Genomic DNA, 20,616 nt, shown 5'->3' on the forward strand with positions numbered 1-20,616 from the left:
CATGGCGTAAACAGCCAGACACATGTAGACCCCGGCCACTGGGGGGCAGTAATGCGCCATCCAGCGCATCGATACACAAACAGAGAGACGAGCCTCCATCATGACAGCGCATGCGCAAATTCAAGGTGAATCTATCATGGAGGAATTTAGTTAGAGGCTACGGTCGCGGTAATGATTTCGCTTATCGTAAACATCTTGAAGAGTAATAAAACACCGCGCGCCGCTATCTGATAGAAGTCTAATGTCTGTATTTAGGTGGTGTGTCTGCGAATGAACGCTTAATATCGTGTGCCATCTCCTCTGAACTTTATAACGTTGACGTTAGGTAAGTTGGTTTTCTTGCTCATCTGTTAGCCTTAGTTACAGTAAGTTACTGTTAGCCAGCGTTAGCGTCCATGTGAACGGTAACGGCAGCTACGTGAGAGGTCTCCAGTTGTCAGACATGTAACAGCTCCAGTATGAGCCGCCCCCGTCAGGTTGATAACCGCTGGAGGACAATGGGCAGGACAAGGACTGGGCTAACGTTAGTGGGCTGGAGCCTGGGACACTCGCTAACTGTCAGGCGGCATTGTCTAAAGACAGAGTAACGTTATATGACGCCACAAATCTGGATCTCATAATATAGTGGCACCGTAACGTTTCGTTCCATACCGGACGGTAGAACCGTATTCTGGTGTTATGTAGGATCTCTGTAGACTGAAAGAGAGAGACCCAGAGAGACTCTGGGTTAGAGTTAGTTAGAGCTGGGCAATATATCGATATTATATCGATATCGTGATACGAGACTAGATATCGTCTTAGATTTTGGTTATCGTAATATCAATATGGCATAAGGGGGTCTTTTCCTGGTTTTAAAGGCTGCATTACAGTAAAGTGATGTACTTTTCTGAACTTACCAGACTGTTCTAGCTGTTCTATTATTTACATTTACCTGCTTAGTTATTATATCCACATTACTGATGATTATTTATCATAAATCTCATTGTGTATATATTTTGTGAAAGCACCATTAGTCAACACTGCAATATCGATATTGAGGTATTTGGTCAAAAATATTGTGATATTTGGTTTTCTCCATATCGCACAGCTCTAGTTAGAGTTCCAACATTAATGTTGTTATAATAATAATAATAATATAATAATAATGTTCGTAAATAGTGTCTGACTGCTTATCTCTGCCCTGTAGAAACCGACCGGGACACTGCAAGACAGCAGACCCTCCACCATGGCCAGGGTGAGTGTGCGTGTGTGTGTGTGTGTGTGTGTGTGTGTGTGTGTGTGTGTGTGTGAGTAAAGGAGAAGAATTACTTTATTAATCCCCAGGGGGAAATTCTGTAATTTCACCCCATTTACACTCACACACACACATACACACACACACATACACACAAACACAGCAGTCGGATGTTAGTTATGGTGAAAGGAGTGCATGAAATGGCTGGGAGTAGTTCAGAGCTGATTGTATACAGGCAGTGTCCGCTTTATTAGGTACACCTGTACATTGTAATGCAGGCCAGCTGTTGTACCATGAACGGTCCTCTGAAAAGATAATTAATAATGATAACCACAGGAACTGAGGTAGGTAACAAGGCTCTAGTATAGCCCATGTTTATCAGTGAGTGTAGTCTAAATGAAGACTGTAAAGACTGAGTTGTGTGAAGCACTGTGTGTGTGTGTGTCTGTTTTCAGGTGCTGTGCAGCAGAGCCAGGCTGGTCACATATCTCCCAGGGTTCCATGTGTTGCTGCGCCGTGTGGCTGGAGCCAGAGCCTTCTCTGCTGCTGGGTCCATCTCGGCCACCCCCCCCTCCGACATGGGTAGGCCTCCACTGCTTCACATCCCAGCATTCGTTAGCTGTCAAAGCATGCTAACCCATGGTCAGTTTTACCCAAACTCCTAAACTCATAAGAAGAAATACACAAACAACAAAATGTGCAATCCTTTTTTTTTAAATAACTACAAAATTAAATAACAAAGATCTTTTCAAAATAGATGAAATAAGTAAAACAATAAATAACAAAAAAAAAAAAATCTTATTAAAATAAGGTTGTATGCCCTTATAAACAATTACATTCAAGATGGGTGTAATATAATAACTAGTGATTAAGTTACATAATGTACAAATGTAAAGAGTAAGGAGATATAAATTTGGGAGCAGCGTGCTATGCATGGAGATGAGGCACTGCTCACTGTTCTCCGTGCTGGGAGGAGGTCTTCTTCTGCATGAAGGGACAGACTGGAACACTTGTAGGCGTACATATTGCCCCCCCTCAGGTCTGGAAGGACTGCATCTCCCGGTACCTACGGTACCACCCACGGTACCTGCTGTCCTGTAGAAAAATGAGTAGCGTCATGTTTCAGAATGTTGGCATGGACTTGCTACTGACGTATGGCTTCTCGTGATACTCCTAGTTGCAGTTGGTTGTGGCGTAGAATGTAAATGTAAATGTGTAAGTGTGAACGCTGCATGCTGATGCGTCCTGTGCATTCCCTCCATGCCTCAGGGCTGCAGACGGTGTGGCCTGACGACAGCATGGGGCCGTTTGGACCCCAGGACCAGCGCTTCCAGCTGCCCGGGAACGTGGGCTTCGACTGCCACCTGGGAGGATTAGCCGAGCAGAAAAAGAGCGTGGCGCACAAGACGCTCCCTGACGTGCTCTCCTCCCCGTCCAGCAGTGAGAGGCACGAGTTCATTCTGGCCCAGTTCATCCCAGAGTTCTTAGTAAGTCCAATAACATTCACATTACCCCCCAGGGTCCGAAATTAACACTCGCCAGTCGCCAAATGTGGGTACATTTTCCGTACGGCGAGTAAATATTCGTACCAAAATAGTCTACATTTTGGCGAAGGTGCAGCTACTTTCTGCTGTTCCTCTGCTGTCTGCATGTCGGAGCTTCGTGGGGGCGGGCCCACACACACACACACGCACACACACTGGCGCACACACCAGACACCAGCCACCACGTCACTTCTGTTTACGGATAGCTAGCGTTTACCTCAGGCTAATTAATTAGCTAGTAAGTGGCGATTTTTGGCAGCCAGCCTTCCAAAAGAAAGTGTCAGGAGTCTCAGTCCACCCGTCCCTGGAGGCTCTGACACCCTTTCCGCACTCCGTGTCCGCGGACAGCTGTAGGCTTGTACCGGTGTTGATTTCCTGAAACCGCCTGCGGGACCGACACGAGTCCACACAGCGGCCCGCGGCGTGTCTGTCCGAGCCTGTCTCCAGCGCCGCCACCTGCAGGCTGTAGGCTGGGTGTCTGCCTGCTGGGCTCTCGGACCGCCGGTTTAGTTCCACGTGTCACGTAGCTCTCCACAAGCAGAGAAAAAAAGGAGGAGCTTAAAACGCCACTTGCTGGTTCAAAGTTAGGACTAGCTAGTACGAGTTAGTTAGCTGTTTAGAAACAGATTGTATAGACTATTTACATTTTTATCATGCACAAAATTTAATTCATATTTTGGCCGGTGGATTTTTATCTTTTTCATCTACCCGCCAACTTGGCCGGTGAGTCAGAAAGTTATTTTCGGACACAGCATTACCCATTACCACTGTTTCCTCAGTCTCTCCGTCTCCTCTCTTTCTCCGGGAAATAAAGCTGCCTTCGAGTGAGCTCGGACACGTCCAGATCTCTAAACGATCTGACGGGAAAACAGGGACTGTGTCAAATAAAGTCTACTTGTGCTACAGTGGGGGGGTGTTAAAACACAACAGGACGTCACACAGATGGGCCGTTTTACACCGCTGCCCCAGCCTGTGGAGAATCTGGGATCTGGGATCCCAGTCTTAGCTTGGCTGCATGCAAGCCCTCTTTCTATCTGCATTTTGGGTTAATCAACTCAACAAATTGTGTGTGTGTGTGTGTGTGTGTGTGTGTGTGTGTGTGTGTGTGTCTCTCTGTGTGTGTGTCTGTGTGTCTCTCTGTGTGTGTGTCAGGAGAAAGATGAGCCAGCCTCGTCTCCTAATCCAGCCGACCAGTACTTTGACATCTCCAGTCTGGAGTGTGCCGTTCAGTCGTGCCCTGAACTACTAAAGCAAGGTACCGTACCGCACGGGTCACACAACCATCCATAACAGCCGTGTTGACTTCCTGGGTTTGTGAGCGTGTCTTTGCTGCTACTGTGCCTCTGTTTGTAATCCACATGTTTGTCCATTGTCTGTCTTTGTGTCTGACGCCTGATGTTTCCTGGTAACGTGCCGAGCAGATTTCCAGTCCATGTTCCCTGAGGCTCCGTCGGCTGGGATGATGGTCGTCACGGTGACCCAGAAGAGCCAGAACGATATGACGGCGTGGAGTGCCGAGGTGGAACAGGAGAGGGAACACATGCTCGGCAAGGTGAGCTGCTGTTAGTTAGAACACACGGAGCAGCGAGGATGCTCATGTGCAACAGCTGGCTTTTTCAAATATTTTTTTGTCACACGCGGGGAGCTGAAGACAGTGAATCCCAACCACACAACCCCTAACCGTTGACGTCACCCAGCGAGACTAAGTTGTTATTTGCTTCGCAGTTTGTTGATGGAGCGAAGGAGATCTGCTGCGCTCTGCAGAGAGAAGGATTCTGGGCCGACTTCATCGAGCCATCCTCTGGCCTGGCGGTAAGATCCCACTGTCGCTCACTTTTGCTGGAGATGGATGTGATGAGATAACTAATTGTAATTTTTTTTTTTTTTTTTTTTTTTTTTTTTTTTTTTTTTTTTTTTTGTGTGTGTGTGTGTGTGTGTCCCTCCCCAGTTCTTTGGCTCGTACACCAACAACACACTGTTTGAGACGGATGAGCGCTACCGCCACCTGGGCTTTCAGATCGAGGACCTGGGCTGCTGCAGAGTGATCCGACACTCTGTGTGGGGGACACACGTGTTTGTGGGGACAATATTCACCAACGCACCACCCAGCAGCCCCGTCATGAAGACGCTGCAGGGCAGCTGAACACCAGCTGCCACTCAAACTGTTAACACACCTACGGACTATTTGGTGACCGCAGCTTCATCAGTGTAACTAATTCTCAGTAATTCCCATCAGTGGTTTTACCTTTGCAACGTGTGTGTAAATTAGTTGATTTTGAGTTATATTTATAGATGCCAATCCAATCCTGAAAGGCTGCTGTCATCACATTAAAGTCTTTCTTGACTAAACTAAGTAAGAGTTGGCTCCACTTCCAGTTGGGCCGGTCTGTGTACAAGCTTACTGTGAGGTCACAGGCTGTGACCCCCACATTGGTCAAATTCTGGCAAAATAACAAAAAGTAGCTAACATCAGCAACTGGAGCTAAAGGCGGTCACTCCACATAACCCAAGGGTTAACGGAGCCACCGGTGTCCGACGGGCTGAGCCCAGGAACGCGGCCTGGCGACGTGAAGGAGATCAAAGTTCAGTAGAGGTGGACGTTGTCTTTCTTTGCTCCAAAGTTCATGTGTTTTTGAGAGGACGAGAGATTGCACAGATAAAGGAATACGCCACCGTTTGTTGAAATAGGGCTTATCACGGTCTCCCCTGGCTGTAGATAGGTGGGCCAATGCATTTTTTGTCTCAGTGCAAGTAATTAGGTTGTTTTTTGGTCTTTTGTTGGCTCACTTTTACTCACAACATGCTAACCGGCAACATAGGATTCCATTCACTACGCTAAGCTAACTAGCGGCGGTGCTGCCGGTGTTGCACCGGACTAAAACAATGCATGCACAAAAAATGCGTTGGCCCACCTATCTACAGCTAGAGGAGACCGTGATAAGCCCTATTTCAACAAACGGTGGCGTAGCCCTTTAAGTCTCAAAGAAATCTAAAACTGCTCAAATGTGGCCACATCTTGGATTTGAAACCTGCAGCTGTAGTCCCTATGTTCCCAGGGGTGCAAAGAACAAAGGCAGATGGACATTTCAAATGCAGTTAGAATGATTAAAAAGTCCATTCCAAGTCTAAAGCCTAGAAAAGTGTGTAAGTTTTGTGGGCGTAGCGTTCCAGAACTATAGCATCAGTCAGGCTACAGGCAGCAGGTGATCAGACAGAGAGCGTTTTTTGGCAGCCTGAGCCGGCTTTTGGCTTTTGTCCGCTGCTTTTGCATTGCACAGCACTCTCAACGCTCGGTTGAAAAAACTTCAACTCAAAGTTGCTAAAATGCCTGACGTCATTTAGCTTCACAGCAAACTACCGGTTGGCTGAGCGCGGGGGATTTGATGGCTGCCTAGCAAGAATAACAAAAAGACGCAGCTGGTCGGGGGAGAGGCGTTCTGAACAAACATGGCAGCGCAACATGCCAGCGGTCTCTGTCTGGTCGGGGCCGTTAGAAGTCCCAGTAAGAGGAGAGACTGAGCTGGGGAACCGAGAACCCTGGGAACATGGATACACTCTCCTGCCCGTTCCGGAGCTGCTGCTGCTGCTTATTACATGTTTATTACTTATTACATCTTTATTACTTATTACATCTTTATTACTTATTACATGTTTATTACTTATTACATGTTTATTACTTATTACATCTTTATTACTTATTACATGTTTATTACTTATTACATGTTTATTGGCAAACCAGCTTCGAGGTGCATGGCTGCTCCCCCCCCCCCCAAGCGCGCTGGAGTCGCTACTCTCTCATCCACGGGCTCTCTGCCGAGTCACATGCGACACCTCGTGGTAACAGGTTGTGCAGTTGGGGGTTTGGTCACCTCGTAGCGGTGCCCTGGTGGTGAACTGGCACCTCTCAGCTACCAGTCCACGCTGGATATGGGGACTTGTCTGTGTCTGTCTGTCTGTGTCTGTCTCTCTGTGTGTAAGTCTGTCTGTGTGTAAGTCTATCTGTCTGTCTCTGTGTGTAAGTGTCTGCCTATGTGTCTGTCTCTCTGTGTGTAAGTCTGTCTGTCTCTGTCTCTCTGTGTGTAAGTCTGTCTGTCTGTGTCTGTCTCTCCCTCTCCGTGTGTAAGTCTGTCTGTCTCTCCGTGTGTAAGTCTGTCTCTGTCTGTGTCTGTCTCTCCGTGTGTAAGTCTGTCTCTGTCTGTCTGTCTCTCCGTGTGTAAGTCTGTCTGTCTGTGTCTGTCTCTCCGTGTGTAAGTCTGTCTCTGTCTGTCTGTCTCTCCGTGTGTAAGTCTGTCTGTCTGTGTCTGTCTCTCCGTGTGTAAGTCTGTCTCTGTCTGTCTGTCTCTCCGTGTGTAAGTCTGTCTGTGTCTGTCTCTCCGTGTGTAAGTCTGTCTCTGTCTGTCTGTCTCTCTGTGTGTAAGTCTGTCTCTGTCTCTGTCTCTGTCTGTCTGTCTGTCTGTCTGTCTGCAGCTCTTTACACACACATGATGACACCATGGATGTATTAAGAGAACAGACTACAGGAGAGATCCATGGAACCTGCTGCCGACCAGCCTATGCAGGCCTGACCTCCAGCTGGGCGCTGGTCCTGGCTGGGGGCTACACACCCAAAGGCTGAGGCCCTGAAACATCCCAGACACAGCCCACATCAGAGGGACCGAGTCCAGGCAGGGGACAACACCGGCACACTGCTACGGCTCTTGACGTTATTTTTCTATTTTCAACTTCAAACAACAGCTTGATAATCAACTGGCTCCAACATGGCTGAGGAATTCCAGTCCCCATTATATTTCCTCTCTACCATAGGCGGCCTGAGTTGTCTTTGATTATGTAATAATAACATCAGCAGAATCCCAATAACGCTCAGATGAAAATATATGTTCTGGAAATGTTCCCACACAGAGACAAAAGACAACGAGGATGATTGCCATACAAAATAATAATAGAGTGTAGTTATGTCTATAACAGATTCAGCTCTCTGTATCACTTGTCATTTGATTTGTTTCATCTGCTGTTTGCTCCGAGTTACACTGAGATGGTTCCCGGTCTGATGTTACATTTTCTAGTTCTTTTATTCTTTAAGCTGTTCTTTGTTCATCCTAGATGAATATCCAACGGCCTTATTTCTAATGAAAGCTTTTATTGAACATCAAGTATCCAAGCATCATCCACAGAGGGTCTGTTGATCTTTAACAATTCTGTTAGTTCTTGTTCAAGTTGGTCACAGAATTCGTGGTTTTTAGCAACAATCTTCAGCTGAAGCGCCACCTAGTGGCTCTCTGAGGTGAGTTAGTAGCCTAATGGGCAGTTGACATATGCTTGGGGATCTGTTGTATCAAGGGTTCAAAATTAACTTTTTCGTTCACCAGCCAAATGACTAGTGAATGTTCAAATTTTACCAGCCACTCAATAGATTACCATTGAATTTTTGGCTGGTGAGTGAAGTAAATCTACCAGCCACCTGTATATTTTACCAGCATTTGGCTGGTAGATGGTGCTAATTTTGAACCCTGGATCTGTAGGAGCCAATTGAATTATTGTTTCTTGTTCATTAAATGTCTGTAATATACATTCTGACCACTAGGGTGTAGTATAGGATAGCTTGGTTATATGGTGAGAGGTATCACAGCACAGGTGTTTTAAATGAACAGGTAATCAGTGACACACATTACTGATACTTTGTTAAGTAAGGTTTTTTTGTGGTTAGTTTTTTATAGTTTAAAAAAAAAAAAAAAAAAAAAAATGGTTTTTTTTATAAAATAAAAAAAAATATATTTTATTTGGTGAAAATGGGGGTGGGGGGGGGGGGAGAAAAAGCATTTTTTTTTTTATTTGGGCAAAAATTTTTTTATTTATTTTTTAATGTTCCCCCCTCATCAAGCCAGCCAGACTGCTATACTTCCCCACGTTGTCTTTACAGTTTGAGTTTTTGGAAAGGAGAACCCCTTGAGATGTAGCATGTCATTTTTAATGGGGGGGGTCCTAATTATATTTCATCTTTTTTTAATCGTATGTTAATCTTTATTCTGTAAGTCAACGAGGACACCATGGACGATTTTACACCCTTTTAAGTGGGGCTCAAGCCCCCCTAAATTTCATCTTAGTCCCCCTAAAAATGATAATAATATTATCATATATATATATTTTTTTTTAAATCAATTTTGGTGTTTCAAATGAGAGTTTGTGAACTTGTCTGTTAGTGACAGAGGACGAACAATTACAGGTTCAAGGCACTTTGAGAACATCCAACTTCTTTTACAATGACCCTTTGAGGCTTTCCCTCCTCGTGGAGGGGGGTCAATGAGGGTTTTTCTGCACAACCGTGAGGTCAGCAGCCTTCCCCATGACTGAACCAGACTGAGAGACCATTTAAAGGCTCAGGGACCCTATGCAGGTGTTCTGGATTAATTAGCGGATTACAGTGGGACACTTTGAGCCTACAATGGCCCTTTTTTCACAGCAGACATTTTGACTTGTCATAGTAGGAAAAGCTGAAATAGATAACCTTAATGATGGCTCAGTTCCATCAAGTGTCCCAGTAAGATATTTCAGTGAGTCAGCATGCCCAATACCAGGACCTCTCCTAAGTGGAATGCAGCCATCAGTAATGGTTTAATACCAGGACCTCTCCTAAGTGGAATGCAGCCATCAGTAATGGTTTAATACCAGGACCTCTCCTAAGTGGAATGCAGCCATCAGTAATGGTTTAATACCAGGACCTCTCCTAAGTGGAATGCAGCCATCAGTAATGGTTTAATACCAGGACCTCTCCTAAGTGGAATGCAGCCATCAGTAATGGTTTAATACCAGGGTCTCTCCTAAGTGGAATGCAGCCATCAGTAATGGTTTAATACCAGGACCTCTCCTAAGTGGAATGCAGCCATCAGTAATGGTTTAATACCAGGACCTCTCCTAAGTGGAATGCAGCCATCAGTAATGGTTTAATACCAGGGTCTCTCCTAAGTGGAATGCAGCCATCAGTAATGGTTTAATACCAGGACCTCTCCTAAGTGGAATGCAGCCATCAGTAATGGTTTAATACCAGGGCCTCTCCTAAGTGGAATGCAGCCATCAGTAATGGTTTAATACCAGGGTCTCTCCTAAGTGGAATGTAGCCATCAGTAATGGTTTAATACCAGGACCTCTCCTAAGTGGAATGCAGCCATCAGTAATGGTTTAATACCAGGACCTCTCCTAAGTGGAATGCAGCCATCAGTAATGGCTTTGAATACACCTGTGCTTTTCCTACTATGACATGTCAACTTTGAAAAACAGGTCTATATTGAACTTTTTCAAAATATTCAAATTTTCTGAGATTTAGAATTTTTTTTTTTTATAAACTGTTAGCCATACTCATCAAAATTATAACAAAGGCTTGAAATATCTCGCTTTGCATGTAATGAGTCTATAAGAATATATTAGTTTCAACTTTTAAGTTTAATTACTGAAATAAATGAACTTTTGCACGATATTCAAATTTTCCGAGTTTCACCAGTATATGACATGTTAACGTTTACATCATATGACATGTTAATAATGCTAACATTATATGACATGTAAATAATGCTTACATTATATGTGCAACTAGAACATTACTACATTTAGAGTAGACCAAACAACACTTTGAGTAGAAAGATTTTTTTTATATTGAAATGGCAGGATTCTGTGCAGATACGATGGTTGAAATACGATGCTACTCTGGTGGAGGACACTTAGTGGTTCTTCAGCAGCCCCCCCACTCCCCCCCGTCTCGGATGTGGAAGGACACGTAGCTGGCTTTAAGGCGTTTCCCGGCGTGGTGCTGCTCTCGGACCCGCGGACATCACGGGACTTTAGATTCCATACTTCTCCTTCAGCTGCTCCACCAGGCTGACGTACTCCGCCATGGCGTCCTCTTTGCTCTTGCCTGATAGGGAATACAAATAAAAATAAAACATTCAGGTTTATTCGTACATAATGCATTTTTTGTGGTTTCTACAGATCCTATCGGCGTCAGTTATCGGCCATACAGCCAGGTTAATATCGGTCATCGTATTGGCCAAAATCTTCATATCTGTTTATCCCTTAAAATGATGAGGACAGCAACGACATAATGCCGTTGACTGTGGAGACAGAGCCAGAAAAGGTGTCAGACTTCTCAGCTCTTCAGGAGACTTCTGTGAAAAGGAAAGGTAAAGTGCTGAATATATTGATATTAATATATGAACTGATCCAGATGTTTTTAGGTGTCTAAAGCATGTTTAGCTGCTGCCCCCGTCCACAGAAACACGATGATTAACTTCTGTTTTGGTTCTCCTGTCTGCTTCTCCAAACTGAAATCTACTGGAACACACACACATATATTGTTTGTTTGTATGTATGTATGTATGTATGTATGTATGTATGTATGTATGTATGTATGTATGTATGTATGTATGTATGTATGTATGTATGTATGTAAGATAAAACTGTCTCTTCACACAAACCTTTCTTGCATCGTCTGCTCCAACAGTCAACCGGTAACATTAAAAAACACACAAACATAAAAACAGGTATCTGTATGTTCACCCACATGTGACACAAGTGCGCACACACACACACACACACACCAACGAGTAACAGCTCAAACACGGCGTTTGACTGGTAATGACCATTTCCCAAGATGGCACCTGCATGTAAACATGAACGCTACGGTCTTTATATCTTTTTTTTTTTTTTTTTTTTTAAAGACATTTTTGGGGCTTTTCCCTTTATTTAGACATTGACAGTGGATAGATATGAAAGGGGGAGAGAGATGGGGGATGACACGCAGCAAAGGGCAGCAGGTCGGATTGCGCTAGCTTGTTTCAAGCTAGAGACACGTTGGATTAGCATGAAAACATGTCCCAGAGAACGGCTGACTCGGTACACATATGTGATTAACCCCTGGGTTCATTTTGCGCTGGAACTGTCCTTTAAGGAAGGCATTTTCCACAGACTCGGAGCAGATCCCCAGAAGCCGTAGTAACCTGGGGTCTCATTTATAAACGTGGCGTACGCACAAAACGGGGCTGAAAACGTGCATACGTCACTTCCCACGCAAAGGTTGTGATTTATAAAAAACAGACTTGATGGGAGAATGTGCGGTCCTCCCGCAAATTCTAAACCATGCGTACGCACATTTTGGAGACAAAATAGGAATTGGTGACGCAGATGGTGAGGTGGTGAACTGATGTCAGACTGCAGAGAGTAAATGGGAATAATTACTCGTAATATTTTCAAGTATTGATGCCTCGCGCACATTGTTTTCACTCCATATCATACCATGTGTTATTTGTGCTTGTACTGAGTGATAACTGTTCCATAAACACCTCCAACTCAAACCTTTAATAAAAAAATGTTCTTAATGTTTAATCAGCGCTGTCTCACCGTCACATTGTCCGCTACGGAGCGCAGGAGGAGGAGATGGCCCGACTGCATGGAATACAGGATAGCATCAAATACCCTAGCTTTAGATAACGGCAGAACACAGCGTAAATAACTAAATATCTGTCTTTAATGCTGTGCATATATCATCAAATATCAAAGTCTGGAAATACAGCCATTAAGCTCTCGCGCAATCGTTACACCTAATGTCCTTGTTATCAGTCCGAACTTTAATACTGTTCATAACAAAACTTGAATGAAGAAAAGTGTGTTTTCCTGTTACACTTTCTTTCATCTTCAAGTTGTATCTCGGGGTGAGGGATACCACTAGTTAGTGCTGTGATTTTAGGGAGGTGTTAACAATCACTCGAATTGTTGTAAACATATAAATACTGCGGTGATCCCTGTGCGTAATGCTGCATGATAGCACTGCTGGCCCTGCAGGAGGACTAACCCCTAATGGAAGAATCAGGAGAGAAACTTCAGGGACCATGACGATGACTGGCTAATATGCCAATTTAGATTTTCTAAAGCTGCGCTCTTGGATCTATGTACTGAATTGGGTCCAGTAGAGAGGGCAACGCACCAGAACCCGGTCCAAATACAGGTACTCGCCCTTAAAGGGGCAACCGGCTGTTTCCAGAGGGAAATGTCAGACAGCCAAGTGTTTTTGTAAAAAAATATTATATATAACTTTCACCTTTATCACTAAGGCTTGTTTGGATATAATTTATAGTTCTTATCAATCTTATCATATACAGTAGGTCTGGTATATATTGAAGCTGTCCCTGATTGCCGTAATACCTGCCGTTTTGGAAGATATTATTAATAAAGGTAGTCTATAGATCCGGTTTCCCTACACTGGCAGCAATTCCCGAGCGTCAGAGTTTTTCTGCTTTTTCTCCGCCAGTCGTCATTGATTCGGTGTAACGAAAGAACAACTGCCAGGGTCATTAACATACTGATCAGCATTCACGAGGTGCTTTACATTGACAATTTATGTTTAAAAATGGGCGTGTACAGGGCGGGATAAGAGGCTGATCCACGTACGCACGCTTGTAGTCAATCTGTGATTTATAAAGGGAACATTGCTTACAGGTGTGCGTACACATGGTTTTATAAATCTGACTTTTTGTCGTCGTACGCCAATTTGGGCTTTCGGGCGCACGTACACTTATAGTAAGGATCCTACGCACGTTTTATAAATGAGACACCTGGTTTTCAGTTTGACTGGGAGGCCACTGAACCAGACTGGACCCCCGTACTGCAGGACCCTTTGAATGGTGGAGCAGAAGAATAGGTTGAGGATTTCCTCACTGGCTCCAAATGACCGAAGTCTCCTTAAAAAGTAGATCCTCTGTTGAACTTTATCGCAGATGAAACTAGGGCTGGGCGATATGGACCAAAAAGTCATATCCCGATATATTTTGGCTGAATATCGATATACATATATATCCGATATTTTTCGCGGAGAGCAAATGTTCAGTCAAGCCCAAATCAATATGACATGTCACAAGTAGTTTCATAGAAACATTGCAAAATAATATTAACCGTTTTTCACCTGGTTCATGATTAAATCTCAGCTGTTCAAATAACAATAAAATGTAAACCTAAATACTGTATAACAGGAGTAACTTTTTGAAATCATAGTCATAGGCTATTTGTGATTCGTTCCAAATAATTAAGTTTTGATATTAATATAATCTATTTGTTCAATGTAATGCCCATGCTGTAAGCCTGTTTAGTCATTCTTCCACTTGATACTGTTATTAAGTAAACTAAGATGAACTATTGATACAAAACAAAAAATTTATTATGATCGGTTCACAGATCTGAGTAAACGAAACTTCACCCTTCTGACTAAGAGTTTGTTCAAGGTGAAGTTTAACAATAATGTCCAGCTATTTCACTATTTATTTCTGTATGTATTTAAGCGTTACATGTAATTTTAACGGGCACTGGTCCAGATCCTGCAGCCGAGACGGTCGCTGCCCCGCTGTAGCTTTTTCGCCGCTCGCCGCAAACTTAGTGACTTCGCCGATGCATACAGTTCGTCCTGTACGTGTAGATTACCTATGTTTCTTGGGCCGCGTTGCCCGGGGGAGACGCGCCCACTTCGCCGGCTCAGTTGCGGTTAATATTTTTGTTTTTTTAAGTTTAGGGGCGTATTTTACGTTGTTTGAACATTATGGAATTTTTATATTTAACCCCCACATGGTGGGTCCAGGACAATGCTCTGTCTAAGTTCACCCCCAGATATTTGAATGAGGAGGTTTGCTTTATGGGTTGATTGTGAACTGTGAATGGAACAACATGGGTGTCTTGTGTGGCTCCCAAGATGATCTCTGTTTTGAGAGTGTTTATGGTGGTGGCGGTGCAGTGGATTCAACACATGCCTTTGGTGTGGGAGATCTGGGTTCAATTCCCACTGCGGTACATCAACCAATGTGTCCCTGAGAAAGACACTTACACCTAGTTGCTCCGGAGGTGTGTGACCTCTGACATATATGGCAATTGTAAGTCGCTTTGGATAAAAGGGTCAACTAAATGACATGTAATAATGATTGTAATTTATTAGGAGAGGATTACAGTCACAACACTGAACCTTTTAGGGAGTAGATGTTGTTAACCCGAACCAGCTGTTGCCTATTGATGAGAAAGGAGTAGTACCAATGGATGAGATTTGGGTTTATCTCCATCTGATGCATTTTAGAGCGCAGTATGTCCGGCTGTATTGGGTTGAATGCAGAGAAGTCAATGAAAAGCACGCTGGCATATGGTTTCATTTTCTGTGCATTGAGAGGTCGAAACAAAATGCGAGAAACAAGAGTGTAGCCACAGCGTCACCAGTATGCAAACTGATACGGGTCCATTTTATTCTGTACAGACCGAGAGAGTGTGAGAGAGAGGACTCGTTCCAAGCTCTTCATTAACACAGAAGGGCCACAGGTCGAGAGTCAGTGCACTCCTTGGGGCGTGGTTTCTTAGGGAGTGGTATGATGTGTGAATGCTGGAATATGGGCTGCCACACTGCCCCCCACCCCCCTCTGGGGTACAAAGGTCTTAAAGGGTGTGCTTGTGTGTTCCTGTGTTTGTGCTTAACATCTTTCTTAGTCTGATTTACCTTCACTCAGGTTACTTTGACAGATGAAAGCAAACAACATGTAAAGCATAAAGTTCCCGTGTAAAGCCTGGACGGCTTTAATCTCTCACCCGTACATGTGTGATTACATGTGTGAACTCCCCAGCTTTAAGGGGGAACACAAGGAGACCTGCAGCACTTGCTGATCAGGTAACCACGAAATGCACACATTTGTACTACCTTGTCTTTGTTACCTTAACTTAAGAATGTGAATCCAAACCTTCAAACAGCCCACCCACACCCACACCACCTACAGGACTCAACATGTACCTTTCTGCTTCTCCCAGGCATCCCATTTGGCTTTCCCGGTGAAATCCAACATCCCTGGACGACCTGCACAGACAGACACATGGGAGCAAAGGAAACTACACGTTAGCAAAGAGCTTATGTACAGGAAGTCAAATAGCGTTTCTCCATTAGCTGCTCGACTCTAGTCGGCCGCGGCGCCCCGTCCTCCATTCTCCATTGCAGATTCAGTACCGCCTCATGCACAAGGCAAGCGTGGCTGGTTGTCATAGCGACGCCGCAGGAAAGTGCCGTGACACACACAGAATGTCGAAGGTGTGTATTATTAAAAAAATAATAAATAAAAAAAAACACTGCTTGTTTTAGGACACCCCCAGTCTGTCGCTTCCAATGATGACGCAGGAATTCGTGATTAAGATTCTCTCCGACCAATCAGTAGGCTGCAGGTTTTCACGTCACACCAGAAACAAAATTGTAGACCTGCACCAGGCTGGGAAGACTGAATCTGCAATAGGTAAGCAGCTTGGTGTGAAGAAATCAACTGTGGGAGCAATTATTAGAAAATGGAAGACATACAAGACCACGGATAATCTCCCTCGATCTGGGGCTCCACGCAAGATCTCACCCCGTGGGGTCAAAATGATCACAAGAACGGTGAGCAAAAATCCCAGAACCACACGGTGGGACCTAGTGAATTACCTACAGAGAGCTGGGACCAAAGTAAAGGCTACCATCAGTAACACACTACGCCGCCAGGGACTCAAATCCTGCAGTGCCAGACGTGTCCCCCTGCTTAAGCCAGTACATGTCCGGGCCTGTCGGAAGTTTGCTAGAGAGCATTTGGATGATCCAGAAGAGGATTGGGAGAATGTCATATGGTCAGATGAAACCGAAATAGAACTTTTTGGTAAAAACTCAACTCGTCGTGTTTGGAGGAGAAAGAATGCTGAGTTGCATCCAAAGAACACCATACCTACTGTGAAGCATGGGGGTGGAAACATCATGCTTTGGGGCTGTTTTCTGCAAAGGGACCAGGACGACTGATCCGTGTAAAGGAAAGAATGAATGGGGCCATGTATCGTGAGATTTTGAGTGAAAACCTCCTTCCGTCAGCAAGGGCACTGAAGATGAAACGTGGCTGGGTCTTTCAGCAAGACAACGATCCCAAACACACCGCCCGGGCAACGAAGGAGTGGCTTCGTAAGAAGCATTTCAAGGTCCTGGAGTGGCCTAGCCAGTCTCCAGATCTCAACCCCATAGAAAATCTTTGGAGGGAGTTGAAAGTCCGTGTTGCCCAGCGACAGCCTCAAAACGTCACTGCTCTAGAGGAGATCTGCATGGAGGAATGGGCCAAAATACCAGCAACAGCGTGTGAAAACTTTGTGAAGACTCACAGAAAACATTTGACCTCTGTCATTGCCAACAAAGGGTATATAACAAAGTATTGAGATGAACTTTTGTTATTGACCAAATACTTATTTTCCACCATAATTTGCAAATAAATTCATTAAAAATCCTACAATGTGATTTTCCGGATTTCTTTTTCTCATTTTGTCTCTCATAGTTGAAGTGAACCTATGGTGAAAATGACAGGCCTCTCTCATCTTCTTAAGTGGGAGAACTTGCACAACTGGTGGCATATACAGCTGGTGCCCCACTGTATATAATAATAAAAATATAGCAGAATGCATTGAATTATATGTATTTTACCAACTTTCTTGGCAAGGACGATGGATTATTTATTACTTAAAAGGTGCAATATGCAATACTGACAACTAGTGTTTAAAATGGTTACTGCAGTACAAATTCAAAATACTGGAGTGAGTCATCTCCCGCAAGACAGCAGCATCCACAACAATGTTGCTAGACGCTAGTCTCACATAGTTAGACACAACTTCACAGTCCCGTGTGAGAGTGAGACGCTGTGTTCAGAGTCCCGTGAGAGAGTGAGACGCTGTGTTCAGATCCCGTGCGAGAGTGAGACGCTGTGTTCAGAGTCCTGTGTGAGAGTGAGACGCTGTGTTCAGAGTCCCGTGTGAGACGCTGTGTTCAGAGAGCTTCCTCACCTGTGTTGACATCCCCGACAGTGGCCTGCTTGAACAGCGAGTAGACCTGCAGCATCTCTTCATCGGCCGGCTTGGCCTTCAGCTGCTTCACATCAGCTGCTGCAGCATCAAACTTAGCCTGCCGGCCAGAGACAATCAGGGGTCAGAATCGCCTCATGGATAACATTGGGATTATTTGCATGTGAACTGTGATAACCGTAGCCTGCAGAGAGTTACTGATGATAACGTGAGGAGTTAGTGTTGACGGCTGCTGGGTGACGATTACTGCCTTCTTCTTCTTCTCTCAGAGTTCTACACAGTTAATAACCACCACTAACTCTCCGTAACACACCATGGCACAACCAAGTGTTACGCAGAAATCATTTGGAACACTAATCTTTAATTCATTTTGTTATTTAAGATAAACAAATAAATTAAAAAAAACTATTTCAGTTGCACTTTTAAAATAGGGCACATCTGCTGTTTACCACAGATTATACAAATAGCAAAATAATATTTTTCAGTCATGCATTCTGTTAAAAAAAATCGTGAGTAAATCGTATCAGGAACTTAAAATCTTGAATCGTATTGTTACATCCCTAAAAGAGAATGAAGCTTTCGGTTAATCAGCGCCAAAATAATAATAAAATAATGCTTACTGCATTGCTCATTAAGAGAAGCACTACAGGTAGTGATGTGAATAAAGATAATTCACTAGCTAGATAACTTGTCACCTTTCACAGAGATGTAACCAAACCAAAAGTAGTGCTGTCTGTGAGGAAAGCTGCTAAATGGCCAATAGAAATCCTAAATGTACAGGACGACCCATGTAGGGCAAAGGCCAGGGCCGGCCTGCACGTGTCAGACTCTGGACTGTCAGCTGACCCGATAGGACTGCAACCCTCCAACATGATGTCAACACGCACGAAGAGCCACGCACCGTTTAAACTCACAGTACTAACGGTATTCGATATTCACATCTTCCCAACCAAAGTCAAGCTGTCCTATTAACGGTAACGTTCGTGCACAGATGCCTCGCGGAGAGAAGGTTAAGGGCGCACTGCCAAGTCCTATCACACTATCAAAAACTAGCATGTCTCATTCACCAAAGTAGCTAGCTATCTAACTCTAGCTAACGCTAGCTAACGGCCAAAGAACATCCAGTCGACCAGCAGCTGCTCCGAGTGGAGGTTAGGCAACCAGAACACGCCTCTGTTCACGGATCAGGACACGGAAACACGCCCCGGGGCTCGCTTAACAATAGCAAAGCCGGTCTAAGTTCTTTGACAATAGCTAACGCTCTAGCAACAGCTAACGCTAGCAGCTTCCTCTGGGCCGCAGGAGAAGTAGAGACCTGTGTCGGGTTTATAACGGAGTGTTAACTAACGGTAACTGCTTCAACAACTCGAGCCTTACCTGGAGCTCCGCCATGGTTAGAGAGGAATCTGACTAGGCGGACTGGGATGGTTGGGGAATTTAAAGTCCACCGAAGTTCCCAGCATGCAACTGCTGCCGTACCCGGGCGAATGGGGCGAATGACCCGGAGCGACCCCACATTAAATCTCTGGCCTATGGTCGAGCCCGGTCCGCCTCGCACTCGCCCTCCCCTTAATGCTATTGGCTGACTCCGGCACTGGCGTGAACATTGTAGCCAATCACGCCTAAGGTGCGTAATCGTTAAGGATCCATTGTATAATATTATGCAATTTATTTTATAAAGCGGATTTAAATTACAAGCACTAACCCACAATGCTAGAAAACAACCATGTATACATTATATGCACACATATCTAACATAAGATAAGATAGGCTTTATTAATCCCACACTGGGGGAATTCCTTTGTTACAGCAGCTCAAAACAAATTCACTCACATCAGAATAAGACAAACACACATTAAATAGACATAGGAAAAAATATACACAAAGTATTGTAAGAAATAGAAAAAAATATAATTAGTTATACTAATAATAGTAACAATACAATCATTTACACTATAAACACCCTTATATAAACAAACATCATATATACCCAGAAATACAGACGAGTAAGGTGTGAATTAATAGAAATGGAATATTGCACAGTTTGAGGTGACACAGAGTAATACATAAATATGCATAGTGCAGAATATTGTCCAGTGATGGCTCATGCAGAATCAGCTAGCATTATGATGTTGTATTAATTTTTTTTTTTTTTTTTTTTTTTTTTTTTTTTTTTTTTTTTTTTTTTTTTTTTTTTTTTTTTTTTTTAATTTTTTATTTTTTTTTTTTTTTTTTTTTAAAAAAAAAAAAAAAAAAAAAAAAGAGTCTGACTGCTGCTGGAATTTTTTTAAGGCAAAGTGGACAGCTGTTAACGGCATTTTTGATTGCTTTGTGGTCACCGTATGAGTAAAAGTGACCGGTTGTTGAGGTTTTTTTTTGTTTCTTTGTAACACTTTACAATAAGGTACACAAAAAAATAGGTAGTTAATGATTAGTTACTGTTTTTGAAAGAGTAACGAATGATTAGTTACTGTTTTTCAGAAGGGTAGTTAGTTTTTTAGAAGGGTAACGAATGATTACTCTTTCAAAAAGTCCTATTGCCATGGTGGGGTTAGTCAAAGGTGTGCGATTGCTGTAGGAGAGTACTGAAGGCCCAGGTGTAAAATACATGGTCTGCCACTGGACTTGAGACATGGAAGGCGGACTTAAAAGAGGACACTCCAGAAAACGATTGTTTAAAAAAAAATAAAAATAAAAAAAAAACCGCAAACTCCAGTATAATTGGCTGATGCAGACCTCCACAACTGTTGAGTTGAATAAATACAACAGTATTTGAATTGAATAAATACAACAGTAACATTGTTTTAAAGGGCAACCATTCTATAGCATTTTCAGGTTAATACTTGTATTCTGTGATTCTATTCTGCTTTAATGTTCAAACCCTGACCCTCACAAGAGAAAGGAGAGTGTGACGGAGCAGAAGTAAAGCTGGGGCGGCTTTTAGCCCTTGGCCAGAGCGATCAAAGGCTGGCTGCTGGACTACTG

At 43.7% G+C, this 20,616-nt stretch overlaps 2 protein-coding genes across 2 annotated transcripts; one reads left to right on the top strand and one right to left on the bottom strand.

Moving 5' to 3' along the window:
• Positions 1–116: 116 nt before the first annotated feature.
• mmadhcb (metabolism of cobalamin associated Db) lies at positions 117–5,131 on the top strand. Its single transcript, XM_039817482.1, has 8 exons — positions 117–325; positions 1,187–1,234; positions 1,690–1,816; positions 2,504–2,721; positions 3,931–4,033; positions 4,200–4,330; positions 4,504–4,590; positions 4,727–5,131. Exons 2-8 carry the CDS (start codon positions 1,226–1,228, stop codon positions 4,919–4,921), a joined length of 870 nt encoding a protein of 289 aa, XP_039673416.1. The 5' UTR covers positions 117–325; positions 1,187–1,225; the 3' UTR covers positions 4,922–5,131.
• Positions 5,132–10,397: 5,266 nt separating this feature from the next.
• dbi (diazepam binding inhibitor (GABA receptor modulator, acyl-CoA binding protein)) lies at positions 10,398–19,155 on the bottom strand. Its single transcript, XM_039817484.1, has 4 exons — positions 19,009–19,155; positions 17,614–17,731; positions 15,572–15,634; positions 10,398–10,681 (listed from the first exon to the last, which is right to left on the bottom strand). The coding sequence occupies exons 1-4, from the start codon at positions 19,021–19,023 to the stop codon at positions 10,608–10,610; spliced, it is 270 nt and encodes an 89-aa protein (XP_039673418.1). The 5' UTR covers positions 19,024–19,155; the 3' UTR covers positions 10,398–10,607.
• Between the last annotated feature and the right edge of the window lie 1,461 nt (positions 19,156–20,616).

This window comes from Perca fluviatilis, chromosome 12 (genome assembly GCF_010015445.1).
Source record: "Perca fluviatilis chromosome 12, GENO_Pfluv_1.0, whole genome shotgun sequence".
NCBI lineage: Eukaryota > Metazoa > Chordata > Actinopteri > Perciformes > Percidae > Perca > Perca fluviatilis.